Here is a 16,903-nt window from a genome sequence, read left to right on the forward strand (position 1 = left end):
AATTGACCATCTGGAGACTCTTGAGTGGGAAAGTCCAAAAGATGCACAGACACATAGAAAGCAAGTCGAGACCAACAGGGTGTTTGAATTTCTGGCTGGCCTGAATTCAGATTATGACATTGTGAGACAGCAGATACTGACAAGAGACAGTGTGACCCTTTCTCAAGCATACTCCCTGGTGCATAGTGAAGAGACCAGGAGGAAGGTTATGATGCAACATCAGCCCTTTCCCCCAGCCCTGGCAGCAGTTAAACCTAAGTCTAGGGGTGATACAGAAAGAGACATGAAGAAGGAAGACAAACGGGATCTGGCACGTGAACATTGCAAGAAACCCAAACATACAAAAGATACATGTTGGAAGCTCCATCCTCATTTAGTCCCAGCAAAACTGAGGAATAAAAGGGGTAATGCTCATATGGATGTGAATATTGATTTTGCATCCTCGTCAGGCACAAAAGGCACATCCCTGGATACCTTAGCTGTTGTTCGGGCTGCCTTGATACAGTTGGAAAAGGAGGTTGGGAATCCGGCCCAGTCATCTCAGTCACCATCAGCCTCTGCCACATCTGCATTTGCTCATTCAGGTACCCGGGCCTCAGCCTACCATGCTTCAGCTCTAGGTAATACTGAACACTGTTGGGTAATAGACTCGGGAGCATCTGACCATATGACTAGCTTGCCATCATTGTTCACTACTTACCACTTGTCTTCTGGTAGAGATAAAGTATCCAATGTTGATGGCTCTCTTGTCCTCATTTCTGGCAAGGGTGACATCAAGTTATCTGATACTATCTCTTTATCCTCTATCTTGCATGTTCCTAAACTTGATACTAATTTGCTTTCAGTTAGTAGTATTACCAAACTTCGAAACTGTTCAGTAACCTTTTTCCCTAACCGATTTGTTTTTCAAGACTTGGAGACGAGGAAGGTGATCGGGACTGGCCGTGAGAAGTCTTTTGTTTCTCAGTGTGTTAGTCCGATTATGCTTTGGCATAATCGATTAGGTCATTTATCTTTTCGGTCTTTGAAGAGTCTGTTTCCTACTTTATTTGAGTCTGTTGAGATGTCAAATTTGAGATGTGAGAGTTGTGAGCTTGCCAAACATTGTAGAACATCTTATTCCTTGAGTAATAAAAGAAGTAATAATTCTTTTGATATTATGTATACTGATGTTTGGGGGCCATATCACATCCCTTCTATGGGCACAGGTATTTTCTGTTGTTTGTTGATGACCATACCCGTTTTTCTTGGGTTTACCTTATGCGTTCTCGAGATGAGGTTCCCGCTCTGACCCAAAACTTTCATCAGATGATTTTAACCCAGTTTGGGGTCAAAATCAAAGTCCTCAGATCTGATAATGCAAAAGAATACTTAGCTAAGTCACTGACCTCTTATCTACTTGATCATGGGGTTATTCACCAGAGCACTTGTCCTCATACACCACAGCAGAATGGGGTTGTCGAGAGGAAGAATAGGCACATTTTGGAGGTGGCTAGAAGCATTATGTTTACCTCCAATGTGCCTATCCATTTCTGGGGTGATGCTATAATCATGACAGTGTATCTCATTAATCGGGTTCCTTCACGGGTTCTTGATATGAAGCCTCTGTTTACCCTTCTATACCCAGATGAGGAGTTGTTTATTGTTCCTCTTAAAACCTTTGGGTGCACCTATTTTGTTCAGCTTCTTGGACCTCATCTTTCCAAATTTGACCCTAAGGCAACAAAATGCATTTTTCTCGGTTACGCACAAACTCAAAAGGGTTATTGCTGCTATGATCCTGTTTCAGGGAGGAGATTTGTCTCGATGGATGTCACCTTCTTTGAAGAGGCACCCTATTATCCTAGGGTTTCTCCTCAGGGGGAGAGTAGTGAGAATGAGAATTTGAATTTGGGTCTTTTTCCTCAGGGGGAAGTGTAGTGAAAGTGGGGTTAACTCATCTGAGGTTGTTCCTTTACCCTGTCCATTGAGTGATGAAGGTTGTACTGGTGAGGGTTGTTAGATGGATCGGGAGTTGAAAGTCTATCACAGGCGATGCAGGCAAGTTGATCTTGGTCATCAGCAACCCAGGCCAGTCCCAGCTCCTTCTGCGGATCCAGATCCAGGTACTACAATCCTAGGGCCCACTGAGATACCTTCCACTGTTGCTACTTCCCCTCCTTTTTCTGATGATCTTGACCTCCCTATTATGGTCCATAAAGGGAAACGGCGATGCACCACATCCGCAGCTCACTGCATTTCCCAGTTTCTATCCTATGATCGCCTATCTCCCTCTTACATGTCCTATCTCACTTCCATTGCTGATATCCCTATCCCCAGAACAGTGCAAGAAGCCTTATTAGTTCCAGAGTGGAAAGATGCAATGAAAGTTGAAATGGATGCCCTTTTGAAAAATAATACTTGGGAGCTAGTTGACCTACCCAAAGGAAAGAAACCAATTGGATGTAGATGGGTATTCACTATGAAACATAATGTTGATGGTTCTATTGAAAAGTACAAAGCCGAGTTGGTTGCAAAAGGGTTCACTCAGACTTATGGTATAGACTACTTAGAGACCTTTGCCCCAGTAGCCAAGATGGCCACTATCCGAGTCCTATTAGCCCTTGCAGCAAGTTATTCTTGGCCCTTGTTCCAGATGGACGTTAAAAATGCTTTTCTGAATGGAGACTTACAGGAAGAGGTCTACATGCAGTTGCCCCCTAGATTCTATGATACAGAGACAGGTAAGAAGGTTTGCCGACTGAATAAGGCATTGTATGGATTAAAGCAGTCCCCTAGAGCTTGGTTTGATAGATTCAGACTAGCCCTTGGAAAATTTGGTTATGTACAGGCCTAGTCAGATCATACATTGTTCATTAAAAGGGTGGACTCTTCTTTGACCCTGCTTGTTGTATATGTGGATGATATTATAGTGATAGGGAATAATACTAGTGAGATTGAGTCCCTCAAACAGCTCCTTCATCAAGAGTTTGAAGTGAAAGATCTTGGTGCACTGCGATATTTTTTGAGTATTGAGGTTGCTAGATCTAAATAGGGGATCTTTATCTCTTAGAGGAAATATGTTCTAGATCTGTTGGCGGAAACCGGAAAGTTAGGTGTCAAGCCTGCCGATACACCCATTGAACAGAATCCCAAGATCAGTGTAGAGGGTGGGGAGCCTCTTGAAGACAAAGTTATGTTCCAACGGTTGGTTGGAAAACTCCTATATCTCTGCCTCACTCGGCTAGATATCAGTTATGCAGTCAGTGTTGTCAGCTAGTACATGCATTCCCCTAGAACTACTTATCTTCTTGCAGTAGAGAGAATATTAGCATACTTGAAGAGATACCCAAGTAGAAGTATACTATTCAAGAACAATAATCACATGAAGGTGGAGGTCTATACAGATGCCGATTGGGCTAGGAGTGTTAATGACAGGAGGTCTACCTTTGGATATTGTGCCCTTGTGGGAGGTAACCTTGTCTCTTGGAGGAGTAAGAAACAAAGTGTTGTTTCCCGCTCCAGTGCCGAAGCTGAATACAGGTCAATGGCTAACGGAGTGGCTGAAATCACTACTTGAAGAGTTGGGTATTGATTATGAGAAGCCCTTAATGTTGTATTGTGATAATCAGGCGGCTATTAATATAGCTCACAATCCGGTTCAGCATGATAGAACTAAGCATATTGAAGTTGATCGACATTTTATCAGAGAGAGGGTCTCATCACAGGAAGTGTGTCTCCCGTATATCACCTCCAACATGCAGCTCGTAGATCTTCTCACAAAGGTTGTACCAAGGAAGAAGTTAGAGGCAGACCTATTCAAGTTGGGAATGACAAATATCTATTCCCAACTTGAGGGAGTGTAGAGAACACTGGTGTGGGCCCCACGGCTGTGGTCCCCACTGTGTTCGTATGACAGCATGTGTAACCTTTGTTAGTCATGTCAGTGTTAGTTGGTAGTTATCTTAGACAGCTTGTTATTTCAGTTTGTTATTTATTTCAGTCTTTTATTTGTTTTATTTTCCATGTATGTATTAAGGGCAGTTCTGTCCTTTCCTACATTTAGTGAACATAACCTATAAATATTAAGAAAGTGGCAGCGGCAGACTCATCCAATCTGTCCCTCCTTTCAAAACCCTTGTGCATTTCTGCTTCTTCTCCTTTCTTCTTCCTCTTCCTTCTATTTTTCTCAATCCGAAATCAGTTGGGATTCAAGACTGATTGTAGTCTTGATCGACTACTCCTTGCACAAAATGCACCAGTTTGGGGACAAGCACCAATTAGGCATCTTCCTTTGGAGTACGTCACAAGTATTACATCTTTCCAAGAAGGCTTCCCAACAAAAACTCCAATCCTTAGAGGGATCGGTTTACCCCATACTTCTTTTACTGTATAGAAGTCTTTGTAATGAAGATCTTGGTAATTTCACAGCTAACAGAATCTGGCATAGTGAAGCCCCATCCAAAATGAAGCATTTTGTTTGGACTACTATAGAAAAATGTTTAACTTGGGACAAATTGTTGCCCAGGGAATGGCTCTGGATCAGCAAGGGTGTGCTTTTGTTCTGGAGAACTGAAAACTGCCAATCATTTGTTCTTGCACTTCCCAAATGTTTTCAAAATTTGGAGTGTTCTTTTGAATACTTTTAGTTGGGTTGGCTGTTTTTGTCATTCCAACTGAGCTTTAATATGGAGCTGGCAGATCAGTGGTGTCGGCAGCAGGGGGAAAGTTGTATGGAGGATGATTCCTGTGGCTCCTTTGTAGTCTATATGGGAGGAAAGGAACTCTCAAGCTTTTGAACTATGCAGATAGTAATATTCTGCTGAACAGAACTAAAGGAAGGCTGTTCTTGGTTGGCTGTCCATAAGGATTCCTGGAGGTTGAGCTATAACAGATATTTTGACAGATGTTAAGAGAAATATTGTATTTGGCTGTATTTGGGTATATATGTAATATTGTGGCCTGTAGGGACATCTATGTATTTATGAGAGAAAAAAGGAGCTTCTGTGTAATTCAGATATTTGTTGCTTATTTAAGCTAGTGGTTGTGTGAGATCAAGGTTTGAGGGAAAGTGAGGAAGAGAGTAAGTGTGAGAATGAGAAAGAGTTCTCATAGTGGATATGTTTCCTCTCCTCTCATGGATGTAGGCTACCAAGCCGAAGCACGTTAAACCTTGGTGTTTCTCTATTTCTTCTTCTTGTTTCTCCTTGAGTAGCTATTCTATTTTATATTGGCTGACAATAGAGATCTTATTTTGTTGTTAATTTCTTGCTAACAAGTTCTATAGTCCTATACACAATGTGCGTACATGGTCTATAATTGTAGATCTTTTTGACTTTACAGTTAATACAATGTTTTACCTTTTAAAAAAGAACATACATTTAAAATTTAGAATTTTAGAACACAATTGAAGCTTTCCGATATTTCATTAAAATCATCAAACTTTTGTGAAAATACAAATGGATAATTTGTTTACTATTCTGATATGATTCACTTACCAAGTTGCTATAATACAAATGAAAAAGGAAAGGACATACAACTACAAAAGAGGATTCTCAATCTAATCAAAACATATAGTAGCAAAATAAAAGTCAAGATGGCAAGCAAAAGACATACGGATTATGGAAAGAAGAAAACATGGATAAAAGACTAAAAGAGAGACAAAGAGAGATACTATTTAAGTCGCTTAATCTTCTTTTATTTGATATACGTAATAGTTTCTAGAAAAGTTACTTAAATTTCCTCATACCTACAATTCTACATGGCTAAATGTTTGCCGATATCAAAATTACAAATCATACTTATTAGTAGTGTAATTCTATGTCAAAAAATCTTAGCAACTATAGAAGGGTATAATTTTTAATATAAGATATTTAGAGAGGGAAATAAAGAGCAATTAAAGAAAAACAAGGGGGTGAAGACCCCACACCCATTCAATTTAGTGAAACAAAGAGAGAATAATTGCAGGAAAAAGAAAACGAAGCCCTCTACATTCATCCTTCTCTCTCTCTAAAACCCTTGGCTCCTTTGTCCATCAACAGTAAAACCCTCAAACAAAACAGAAGTAATAAATATAGCACATGATAGAATGCATCAACACACAAACTAATATGATGCAACAATAGTAATAATATAATAAGCTGTCCACCTTTTATTTTTCTGCCTAAGCAACAGGGCAGCATGTCACCTAGACAGACATCTTTTTCATATAATATGAAATTCAAGCTAGGCATCTCTCAAGGGCATGTTGTTGCCTAAACAATGCCTTGACAATTATTTGAGGTATCTAGGGATGATGTAGAGTCCATCCCCCAACTTACCCCCACAAAAGGAAATCTTAAGAGGAAGAAAGAATTTGAAGGTCGATCAACAGCTGAGTGCAAGAATGAAGACTAATGAAAAGGATCCACCCCAATCAAAAATAAAAAAAAAAAAAGAAGAAGAAAAAAAATTGTAATACTGCAAGGAACTACGTAGAAAAATGTGCCCAACATTTTCAAAGAAAAATACTGATAGTGAGTACTGATCTTAGAAATGTGTCATCTGGGCCATGTGCTTAAAAATTTTGAAGAATGCATAGTTCAAACTAGTGAACTCAATAATTAGTTGTTTGCACAAAAAACTCAAGAATGGAATGCTAGAACACAGTAATACAGGAAGACACTAACCAGAGATATCTGAAAAGCCTGTAATATGGTTGCTGGCTCTCTAGGAACATGATGATTGTTCATTATGTATTCAAGAAATCTTGCAGCCACTCCTTTGACATCCTCCTGCATTTAAGGCCAAAAAGATTAAAAAAAATACTATTCCAATTTCCACCTACCAAAAAAAAGTATTAATATTTCATGTCCAAGATCCCACAATTCATCAAAGTCTCAGGGAAGACACAGACATACATAAACAATACAACTACATGCCAAAAAAACAAAAAACAACAAAGCTGCATTTGTTTCAATATAAGGAGAGTGCAGAAGATTTTAGAGCAAAACAAATCACTTATGTTTTCACCCACATTATGATAAAGACTACACTTTCCACTTTACATTGAAACAAAACCAGCCTACAAGTAAATGGATGCATGAACCAATAATGTAGTTGAGGCAAACCAAATGATGGTATAAATCAATGACAAAGAAAACAAACTGATAGAGCTATCTTAAGAAGTCTATCTAGTCAATCAATGGTGCTCTAATACCATGTAGAATTGTAGATATACAGAAAAATTCAATACATAGAAAAACTCTATGCTCACTTGCTCAGGGCTGTAAAAAATCTAAAATCTATCTAGTCAATTAATGGTGCTCTGATTCCATGTGATCAACTTAGAATAGATTTGAGAAATAAAGAAAATAGGAGAGAAACAGACCTCAAACGAGTATAGATTGAAAGAGGAAGAAATAACAGAAAAGAGAAGAATCTTTCATCTTTTCTAGTTTGTCAAGCATATTGTATGTTTGAAAGTAAGATATCTGATTGGTGAAGCATGGCAATTGATGATTGAAACTTCATGCTGAAGAGATGGCATCAGTAGGAGTGACTGAACTCACTGAAGATTTTAGAGCAAATTGCGGGAGAGATTTGGTTTGGTTGAAAGAATGTCTCGTAGGAAGATTCATCAACACATCCTCAAGACATTGATGTCCTATGAGGGGCAACAAGAGAGTGGAGGATGAAACAATTGGGAGTTAGAAGGCTAACTGGAGGACTGCTTCTTTTCATGTTTCAAACAAATCAGATGCAGATAATGTGCTGATGAACGAAGACGATGAATCACAGCAGAATCCTAACTAGGGGTTGGGAAGGTGACCCCTGCAGTCGGATTGATAGAGGCTTCACTTAGATTAATGCGTTTGGTATATCATTACACGTGCTGTTTTTAAACCTTCATAGCCATTGGAGACATGTGGTTTGTAAAGAGACAGGGCCGAATGGGCCCTAGCCCATTAGTGTCTTTCTTATTAGTTCTTTTTTGTTTATGTTTTCTAAGTATAGTGCTGATCTGGACGCCTACTTAAGAGCAATCTTGTAAATTATGCAACTTAAGTAAGTTTTTAAAAGATTAGTGGGGGAAAAGAGGAGATTATCGAACTCCTCCTTTCTTCTCCAATCTTTCTTCTTCTTCTTCATTACTTTCTTTTGCTTTAATCTAAAATATTCTGATAATTTTATTGGTTTGAATCACATCTTGGTATCAGAGCCACTTCTGACCAAGTAGTAGTTGAAAAACAGCCCACTTGATGTATGGAACTGTTTGAGATTAGATGCAAACCAGAAAATGAACAAACAGGAGAAGAAGAGAAGAGAGAGTTGGCGGCAATGAGTGTTAGAGAGTAAGAAGTTTGAACATAACCTCTCTCTATCACTCTAAACATCTTATTAATAAGTTAATCTTTGACAAATTACAGAGAGGCCCTTGAGTGAGCAGGAAAATACAAAAAACAGAATATTACAAAGTATGGGCCCAGAATAAGGCCCACAACAGAGAGAAACATAACATAACATGAAATGACAGTCTATGGGCCATTCGGCCCATCTTCTCTACACTCCCCCTCAAGCTGAGCATAGATGTTAATCATGCCCAGCTTGCCAGTGTCATGTTGAAGCCTTGCCTTGGAAATGCCCTTGGTGAGAAAATCTGCCAGTTGTCCTTCAGAAGTAATGAATGGAAGACACACTTCACCGGAGGAGACTCTTTCACGAATAAAGTGTCTATCAACCTCAATATGTTTGGTTCTATCATGTTGTACCGGGTTGTGAGCAATGTTGATGGCAGCCTGATTATCACAGTACAACATCATGGGTTTGTCATGATCTACCCCAAGTTCTTCCATTGAGGACCTTAGCCACAATAATTCCGAGACTCCATGTGCCATGGCTCTATATTCTGCTTCTGCGGAGGATCGAGCCACAACTGTTTGTTTCTTACTCCTCCAAGAGACAACATTACCAGCCACCAGACTGCAATACCTTGAAGTAGATCTTCTATCATCAATATTTCCAGCCCAATCAGCATCAGTATAGGCTCCAAGTTTCAGATGACCATGTTTGGCAAATAGAATTCCTTTTCCTGGAGAGCCTTTCAGATAGCACAAAATCCGTTCTGCTGCTGCCATATGGGTATCTCTAGGAGCATGCATGAACTGGCTAATGCAACTAACAGCATACGCGATATCTGGCCTAGTCATGCACAGGTACAAAAGCTTCCCAAGAAGTCTCTGAAAGACCCCTTTGTCTTCCAACAAAGTTCCATCCGAAGCTGAAAGTTTGTGACTCATATCAATAGGAGTTGCAGCTGGTCTTGCACCCAATTTTCCAGTTTCAGACAACAAATCAATGACATATTTCCTCTGGGAAATAAGAATCCCATCCCTGGATCTGGCAAATTCTATGCCAAGGAAACATCTCAACTCCCCCAGATCCTTAATCTCAAATTCTGTACGGAGGAAAGACTTAAGGCCCAGAATGCCAGAGGCATCATCACCAGTCACTATAATGTCATCAACATACACAATGAGATACACTGCTAGAGACCCACTTTTCTTCACAAAAAGAGTATGATCTGACTGTGTCTGAACATAGCCGAATTTAACAAGTGCAGCTCTAAATCTCTCAAACCAAGCTCTAGGAGATTGTTTGAGGCCATAAAGAGATTTCTTCAGTTTACATACCTTTCCTTGCATATCTTTCCCATACATTCCTGGAGGAAGACACATGTAGACCTCCTCATGTAAGTCACCATTCAGAAATGCATTCTTTACATCTAACTGATAGAGAGGCCAATCAAAGTGAGCTACCAGAGATAAAAGAACTCTCACAGATGTCATCTTAGCAACTGGGGCAAAAGTCTCCAGATAGTCAATCCCATATGTCTGTGTGTAGCCCTTTGCAACAAGTCTAGCCTTGTAACTCTCAATAGTCCCATCTGCCCTGTATTTAATGGTAAAAACCCACTTGCATCCAACTGGATCCTTCCCTTCAGGCAAATCCACCACCTCCCAAGTACCATTTTCATGTAGAGCATCCATTTCAGCCTGCATGGCATCTCTCCATTCTGGAATCCCAAGAGCTTCTGATACAGACCTAGGAATGGGGTTAGAAGCAACTGAAGAGAGGTAGGCACAATATGAAGGGGAAAGTAGGTCATAAGAAAGGTGTTTGGAAATGCAGTGTGCAGTACACTTCCGCTTTCCTTTCCTAACAGCAATGGGGACATCAAGATCTGGGAAGGGGGATTCCAAGGGAGCTGAAGCAATACCTGTTATCTCATCTGTGATTGGGAGGGTATGAGCCTCATCTGTTGTAAGGGAAACCACTTGCTCATTCCTGGATCTCTGCCTTTGATACACTTTGGGATTATGGGTAGGACGAGGAGGTAAAGAAATAGGAGCACTAGGACAAGAGGAATGAAGTGGCTGATCCTCCTTTGATTCATTTTGTGAGGATACAGATTTGTCAAGAGACTAAACTGGGACAGGAAGGGGAAGAGCAAAAACTTGTGACAGACTCTCCCCCTGTTGACAATGTCCTTCCTGAGAGGAACCATAAAAAGGAGAAAGTTCATCAAAGGTAACATCCATAGAGACATGTCTGGTGCCAGTCTTTGGATCAAAACAACAATAACCCTTTTGTGTGGGGGAGTAACCGAGGAAGATGCATTTGTGGGCTTTTGGTTCAAACTTGTGTCTCTGCACACTTGGAATGTGAACATAACAGGTACAACCAAACACACGAAGAGGAATTGGGAAGAGATCCTTATCTGGATGAAGAAGACTGAAGGGGGATTTAAACCCTAAAACCCTGGATGGCATACGGTTTATGAGATAGGTAGCAGTAAGTACAGCATCACCCCAAAATCTTGTGGGAACATGTGAGGCAAATAAAAGGCTCCTTGCAACTTCAACAATATGTCTATTTTTTCTCTCAGCAACTCCATTTTGTTCAGGGGTTCTAACACAGGAGCTTTGGTGAATAACCCCCATGTCAGAGATATACAAGGATAAGCTCTTCTCAAAATACTCTTTTGCATTGTCAGATCTGAAAACCTTAATTCTGGTACCAAATTGAGTCAAAACAAGCTCATGAAATTGCCTCACAAGTCTCGGGACTTCGTCTCGGGATTTCATTAAGTATATCCAAGTGAATCTAGAAAAGTCATCAATGAACAGGATAAAGTATTTGTAGCCCCCCATAGAGGATAAGTGGAAAGGCCCCCACACATCAGAGTGTACAATATGAAAAAGAAAAGAGGATCTTTTATTGCTCACAGGGTAATTTTTTCTACAATGCTTTGACAACTGACATGACTCACAATTGAGACTGGACACACTGACTCCCTTAAACAGTTTGGGAAGCAAATGACTTAAAGCAGAAAAAGGTAAATGACCCAACCGACAATGACTCAACATAATTTGACTGACTGACTCTGAAGAAGTAGAACCAAAAGCAGCATTCTTGGGATGATCAAAGCATTGGCCAGGGGTGTCGAGCAAGTATATTCCATTCGCTTCATGGCCACTCCCAATCACCTTCCGAGACTTCAGGTCCTGAAACACACAGTGAGAAGGAAAAAAGGTTACACAATAATTCAATGACTTGGTCAAGCTACTTACAGATAACAAGTTGGTATTTAACTTAGGTACATGAAGAGTGGAAGATAAAAGTAAAGAGCCTGAAGGCTTGACAGTTCCCTTGCCAGAAATGGGGGCAAGAGAACCATTAGCTAAGGTGATTTTGTCACGACCAGGAAGCAAATCATATGACACAAACAAAGTGGAAAGGTTGGTCATGTGATCAGAAGCACCTGAGTCAATGATCCAAGGGGTCTTGGGATTACCTGAGGTAGATGCATGGTTAGCAGAAGCCCTTATACCTGAGTGAGCAAATGCAGAGGTGGCTGGACTTCCAGAAGGGTTGGATGATGAAGTTACACCTTCAAACTGGCTGATCATCCTTCCAAACTTCTCATAATCAGCTTTCATGGCTTCCAATTGTGCACTTGCAGACTCAAACTCTGTATTTGTACTTGTGGCTGTATGTGCACTTCCTGTCTTTCTACTGTCATTCTTCTTCTAGAATCGGATAGGGACAAGACTGGGATGCAATTTCCAGCACTTGTCCTTAGTGTGTTTCGGCTTCTTGCAATATTCACACACCACCTCCTTCTTTCCTGTGCCACTGGGGGCTCCTGTAACCCCTTTGGGTTTGATTCCCATATTTGCAAAATGATCATTGATACTGACCCCTTGAACCTGCACTTGCCTCCTGCTTTCTTCACTGCTGACCAAAGCATATGCTTGAGACAATGAAACATCTTCCTTGGACAAGATGTTTTGCTTTGTAATGTCATATTCAGAATTCAGCCCTGTCAAGAACTCAAAGACCCTATTCCTTTCAACCAATTTCCTATATGTTTCAGCATCCTTAGGGGTATCCCATGTCACGGCCTCTATCAAATCAATCTCTTGCCATATAGATTTTAGGGCTGAGAAGTATGCTGCAAGTGACTTCTCCCCCTGTCTTAGATTCTTCACATCACTTCTCAGTTTGTAAGCTCTGGCAACATTCAACTTCTGGGAGTAAGTTTCTGCAACACTATCCCAGATTTCTTTAGCCGAGTTCATCCACAAGTAATGTTGGCTAATTTGTGGCTGCATTGAGTTCACAAGCCACCCAATCACTGTGTAATTCTCCTGCACCCATTTCCCATAAGAGGGATCCTCCTCTGGGGGAGCTTTCTTGCTCCCAGAGATAAACCCCCACTTTCCTCTACTGCAAATATGAATTTTTATGGATTGTGACCAGGCCAAATAATTGGTTCCATCCAATTTAACTGTAGTTACAGCCAACAAGGAATCAGTTGTAGTTCCCAAATTATGTCCATATTCAGCAGTGCTCTTGTTCTCAATTTCTGAAGAGTCCATTATGTAACAACTTCAATTAGGGTTTCGGTAGGCCTTTAAAAGTGATCTGATTTCAAAGAACTCAGATTGAGTTGAAACAATAGCAAACACAACAACACACAAACTCAGTTCAGAACTGACAGCCGTGAGAACCAAGTTCGGTGGCAGCACTTTCAAAGAGGAGAAACTCTGATTCAGCCTTCAAGGAACAATCAGTAGGCCTCCAAACAATATGTATTCTTGGTTCCCAACAATAATTTCCCAAGGAACACAAAGAAAACAGTCCACAGTACCTAAGAGGACTTTTTACAAACACTATGTATGCAACAGTCAACACTTCACTGTTAACAAACAGAAATCACTTCAAGAACACTTTGTCTAAGTCCAAGAAGCAGCTGAACTAAAGTAGAGGCTTGTACCACTCAATTTAGATTAGCTTTTTTGGCAGTTTGGAAGCCCAATAACAACCGAACCACACTTCCAGAATAACCCAGAAATCAGTCCAGCAACAGTGCGCCGAATGGAGGTGTTTTGAATGCTTTAACAGTCCTCCCAAATAACAAAAAATAACTCAGTAAAGAACTGAGAAAAGACTTACAGCAAGAGAGCCTCTGGTTTGAACTATAAACCAGGCCGAACACTTGTTCTCTAAGATAACTTCGAAAGTCCTTTTCTCTGATTTCAAATCAGGCCAAACAACTTGCTCTCTGATTCTTCCTGGTCACCAAACCCTTCTCCAAGTGTATAGAAACTTGGGCACCCTCCAATGACCTCCAAGAACCAGGCGGATGACTGTAAACTTTCAGCCCTAGAACCTCCTCATGTAGTTGGCTGAACTAGAACCACATGAGGTACACGCCAAGCAATGGCCCGCTCTGATACCAAGTTGAAAAATAGCCCACTTGATGTATGGAACTGTTTGAGATTAGATGCAAACCAGAAAATGAACAAACAGCAGAAGAAGAGAAGAGAGAGCTGGCGGCAATGAGTGTTAGAGAGTAAGAAGTTTGAACATAACCTCTCTCTAACACTCTAAACATCTTATTAATAAGTTAATCTTTGACAAATTACAGAGAGGCCCTTGAGTGAGCAGGAAAATACAAAAAACAGAATATTACAAAGTATGGGCCCAGAATAAGGCCCACAACAGAGAGAAACATAACATAACATGAAATGACAGTCTATGGGCCATTCGGCCCATCTTCTCTACAGTAGTCAAGTGTTCGATCCTCATTACCCCCATTATAATTAATTAAATTTCAGCACAAGGTATGAGTGGGCCTATGCTTGTTCACACTTCAAGCCCAGTGGACTTTCGTGTGAGGGGGCATGTTGGAAAATATCAACAAGGACCTCATCTAACAGCTTAAGCTTTTAGGTTGAATGGTTCTTTGAGATGGTATCAGAGCAGGAGGAAAGACTTCTCAAAATATTCCTTTGCATTATTAGATTGGAATATTTTGATCTTTGTGTTAAACTGGGAAAGTATAAGTTCATGAAATTTTTTTACAATATTTGGTACTTCATCTCGAGATTTCATAAGGTAAATCCAAGTGTAACGAGAGAAATCATCAATGAAAAGAATGAAATATTTGTAACCCCCCACAGCAGGTAAATGATATGGCCCCCACACATTAGAGTGCACAATATAGAAAGGAGAAATAGATCTTTTATCACTCACTAAAAAAGATTGTCTACAATGTTTTGCAAATTCACATGACTCACAATGAAGACCCGATAGGGATATTCTCTTAAACATTTCTGGAAACAAATGACTTAAAGCTGAAAAAGACAAATGACCAAATCTGAAATGACATATCATGACTCTATTAACTGACTCTGATAAAACAGACTCCAAAGCTACTCCACTAGATAATCCAAGACTTTGATCTGATACATCTAGCAAGTATATCCCATTCGCCTCATGGCCACTCCCAATCGTCTTCTGAGACTTCAGGTCTTGAAAAACACAATAAGTATGAAAGAAGGTTATGTTGCAGTTCATTGATTTTGTTAAACTACTAACAAATAAAATGTTAGTGTTAAGTTTGGGAACATGAAGGATAGAGGATAATACTAGTGAGTTAGAGGCTTTAATATTCCCCTTTCCAGAGATGGGAGCAAGAGACCCATCGGCAAGAGAAATCTTCTCTCTACCCGAGAAGAGCCGGTATGAACAAAAAAGGTGGGGTATGCTAGTCATATGGTCTGATGCACCAGAATCTATGATACAAGGGATTCTACGATTACCTGAGGCTATAGCATGATTTGTAGAAGCACGAATACCTGAATGGGCAAAAGTAGATGTAGAGGGGGTGCCTGAGGAGGAAGAAGCAACAATAGACTCCAAGTGGTTTATCAACTTCCCATATCTCTCAAATTCTGCCTTCACTGCTGCCAGTTGTTCCACAGCAGATTTTTCTTCACATTCAGATATTGTAGCAACAATTGCATTCTTGGGCTTTCCAGAAGGTCTGGATGAAGCTTCAAACAAGAATCCTTAGTATGTTTCAGCTTTTTGCAGTATTCACATATCACCTCCTTTTTTTTCATTTAGCCCCATTGGTTTTATTCCAACATGTGCAAAATGTTCTGGAGGAGGTGGGGTCTGTAGCTGTACCTGTCGCCTGCTCTTTTCACTACTCACCATAGAGTATGCCTGAGCAAGTGACACATCATCCTTGGCCAGGATATTCTGCCTTGTAATATCAAATTCAGGATTGAGTCCTGTAAGGAACTCAAACACCCTGTTTCTTTCCACAAATTTATTGAAAGTTTCTGCATCTTCAATGCTTTCCCATAGATGTCACAAAAGGGGTATTGCTGTTTTGATCTAGTTTGTGGCACTCGCTTTGTTTCTAGAGATGTCACATTTGTAAAGTCTATTCCTTTCTTTGGTACTTTTCTTGAGAGGGAGCATTCAGAGGAGTTTTTTGCATTGTCACCATCTGGTCCTCTTCCAATTCCCATTGAATCTTCTATAGAGTCTCCTCCAGTCGAGTCATTTATCCTTGCTCCCCCTCCTACTCATCCTCCTACTTTTCCTTCCCATCCTATTATCCAAAGGTGATACCAGAGACAACAACTCAAAGGCATGCAAGTTGTTTTTTCAGAAGTGCCTCTTGCTCCTTTCATCACTACTGAGGTAACAAGTCAGCCCTCTTCTACCACTTCGGATACCTTCCCCCTGACCTTGATCTCCCTATTGCCCTTCGCAAAGGCAAACAGAAATGTACAGCTCGTTGCATTTCCAAACACTTGTCCTATAGCCTTCTTTCCCCTTCCTACTATTCCTTCCTTGCCTCTGTTTCTAGACATGTGATTCCCAGATCTGTCCTAAATGCCTTGTCCAAACCAAAATGGAGGGATGCTATGATGATTGAACTAGATGCTTTGCATGAGAACAATACTTGGGAAATTGTGGATTTAACTGAGGGAAAGGAACCGGTTGGTAGTAAGTGGGTGTTCACTATTAAGTATCATTTTGATGGTATTGTTGAAAGATATAAGGCCCGTTTGGTTGCTAAAGGATATACCCAGATGTATGGTATTGATTACTTAGAAACTTTTGCCCCAGAGGTCAAGATGACTTCAGTTCAAGTTTTGCTATCTTTAGCTACTGCTTTTGATTGGCCTATTCATCAGTTTGATGTAAAGAATGCTTTTTTGAATGGGGACCTACATGAAGAGGTCTATATGTCTTTACCTCCAGGGGTGTATGGGAAGGAGATGCAAGGAAAGGTCTGTAAACTAAAGAAGTCTCTTTATGGCCTTAAGCAATCTCCTAGAGTCTGGTTTGACAGATTTTGGGCTGCTCTTGTTGCTTTTGGGTACACACAGACTCGGTCGGATCATACTTTGTTTGTTAAGAGGAGAGATTCCTTAGTGACCCTTCTGATTGTCTATGTTGATGATATTGTGGTTACTGGTAATGATACTCAAGAAATTGTTCATCTCAAAAGCTTTCTTAACACTGAGTTTGAAATTAAAGACTTGGGAGAACTCAAATATTTCTTGGGAAT

At 40.4% G+C, this 16,903-nt stretch overlaps 1 protein-coding gene across 1 annotated transcript in view; it reads right to left on the reverse strand.

The window, feature by feature from the left end:
- The window catches only part of LOC148870841 (uncharacterized), a 126,784-nt gene that overhangs the window by 13,537 nt on the left and 96,344 nt on the right, over positions 1-16,903 (reverse strand). The window contains exon 18 of the mRNA XM_088969997.1: positions 6,648-6,752. Coding sequence (XP_088826123.1) covers positions 6,648-6,752 — 105 coding nt within the window. The remainder of the gene's footprint in view (positions 1-6,647; positions 6,753-16,903) is intronic.

The sequence above is a fragment of the Nelumbo lutea genome, chromosome 2, assembly GCF_056320005.1.
Source record: "Nelumbo lutea isolate HS-2025 chromosome 2, American lotus-T2T, whole genome shotgun sequence".
NCBI classification, from domain to species: domain Eukaryota; kingdom Viridiplantae; phylum Streptophyta; class Magnoliopsida; order Proteales; family Nelumbonaceae; genus Nelumbo; species Nelumbo lutea.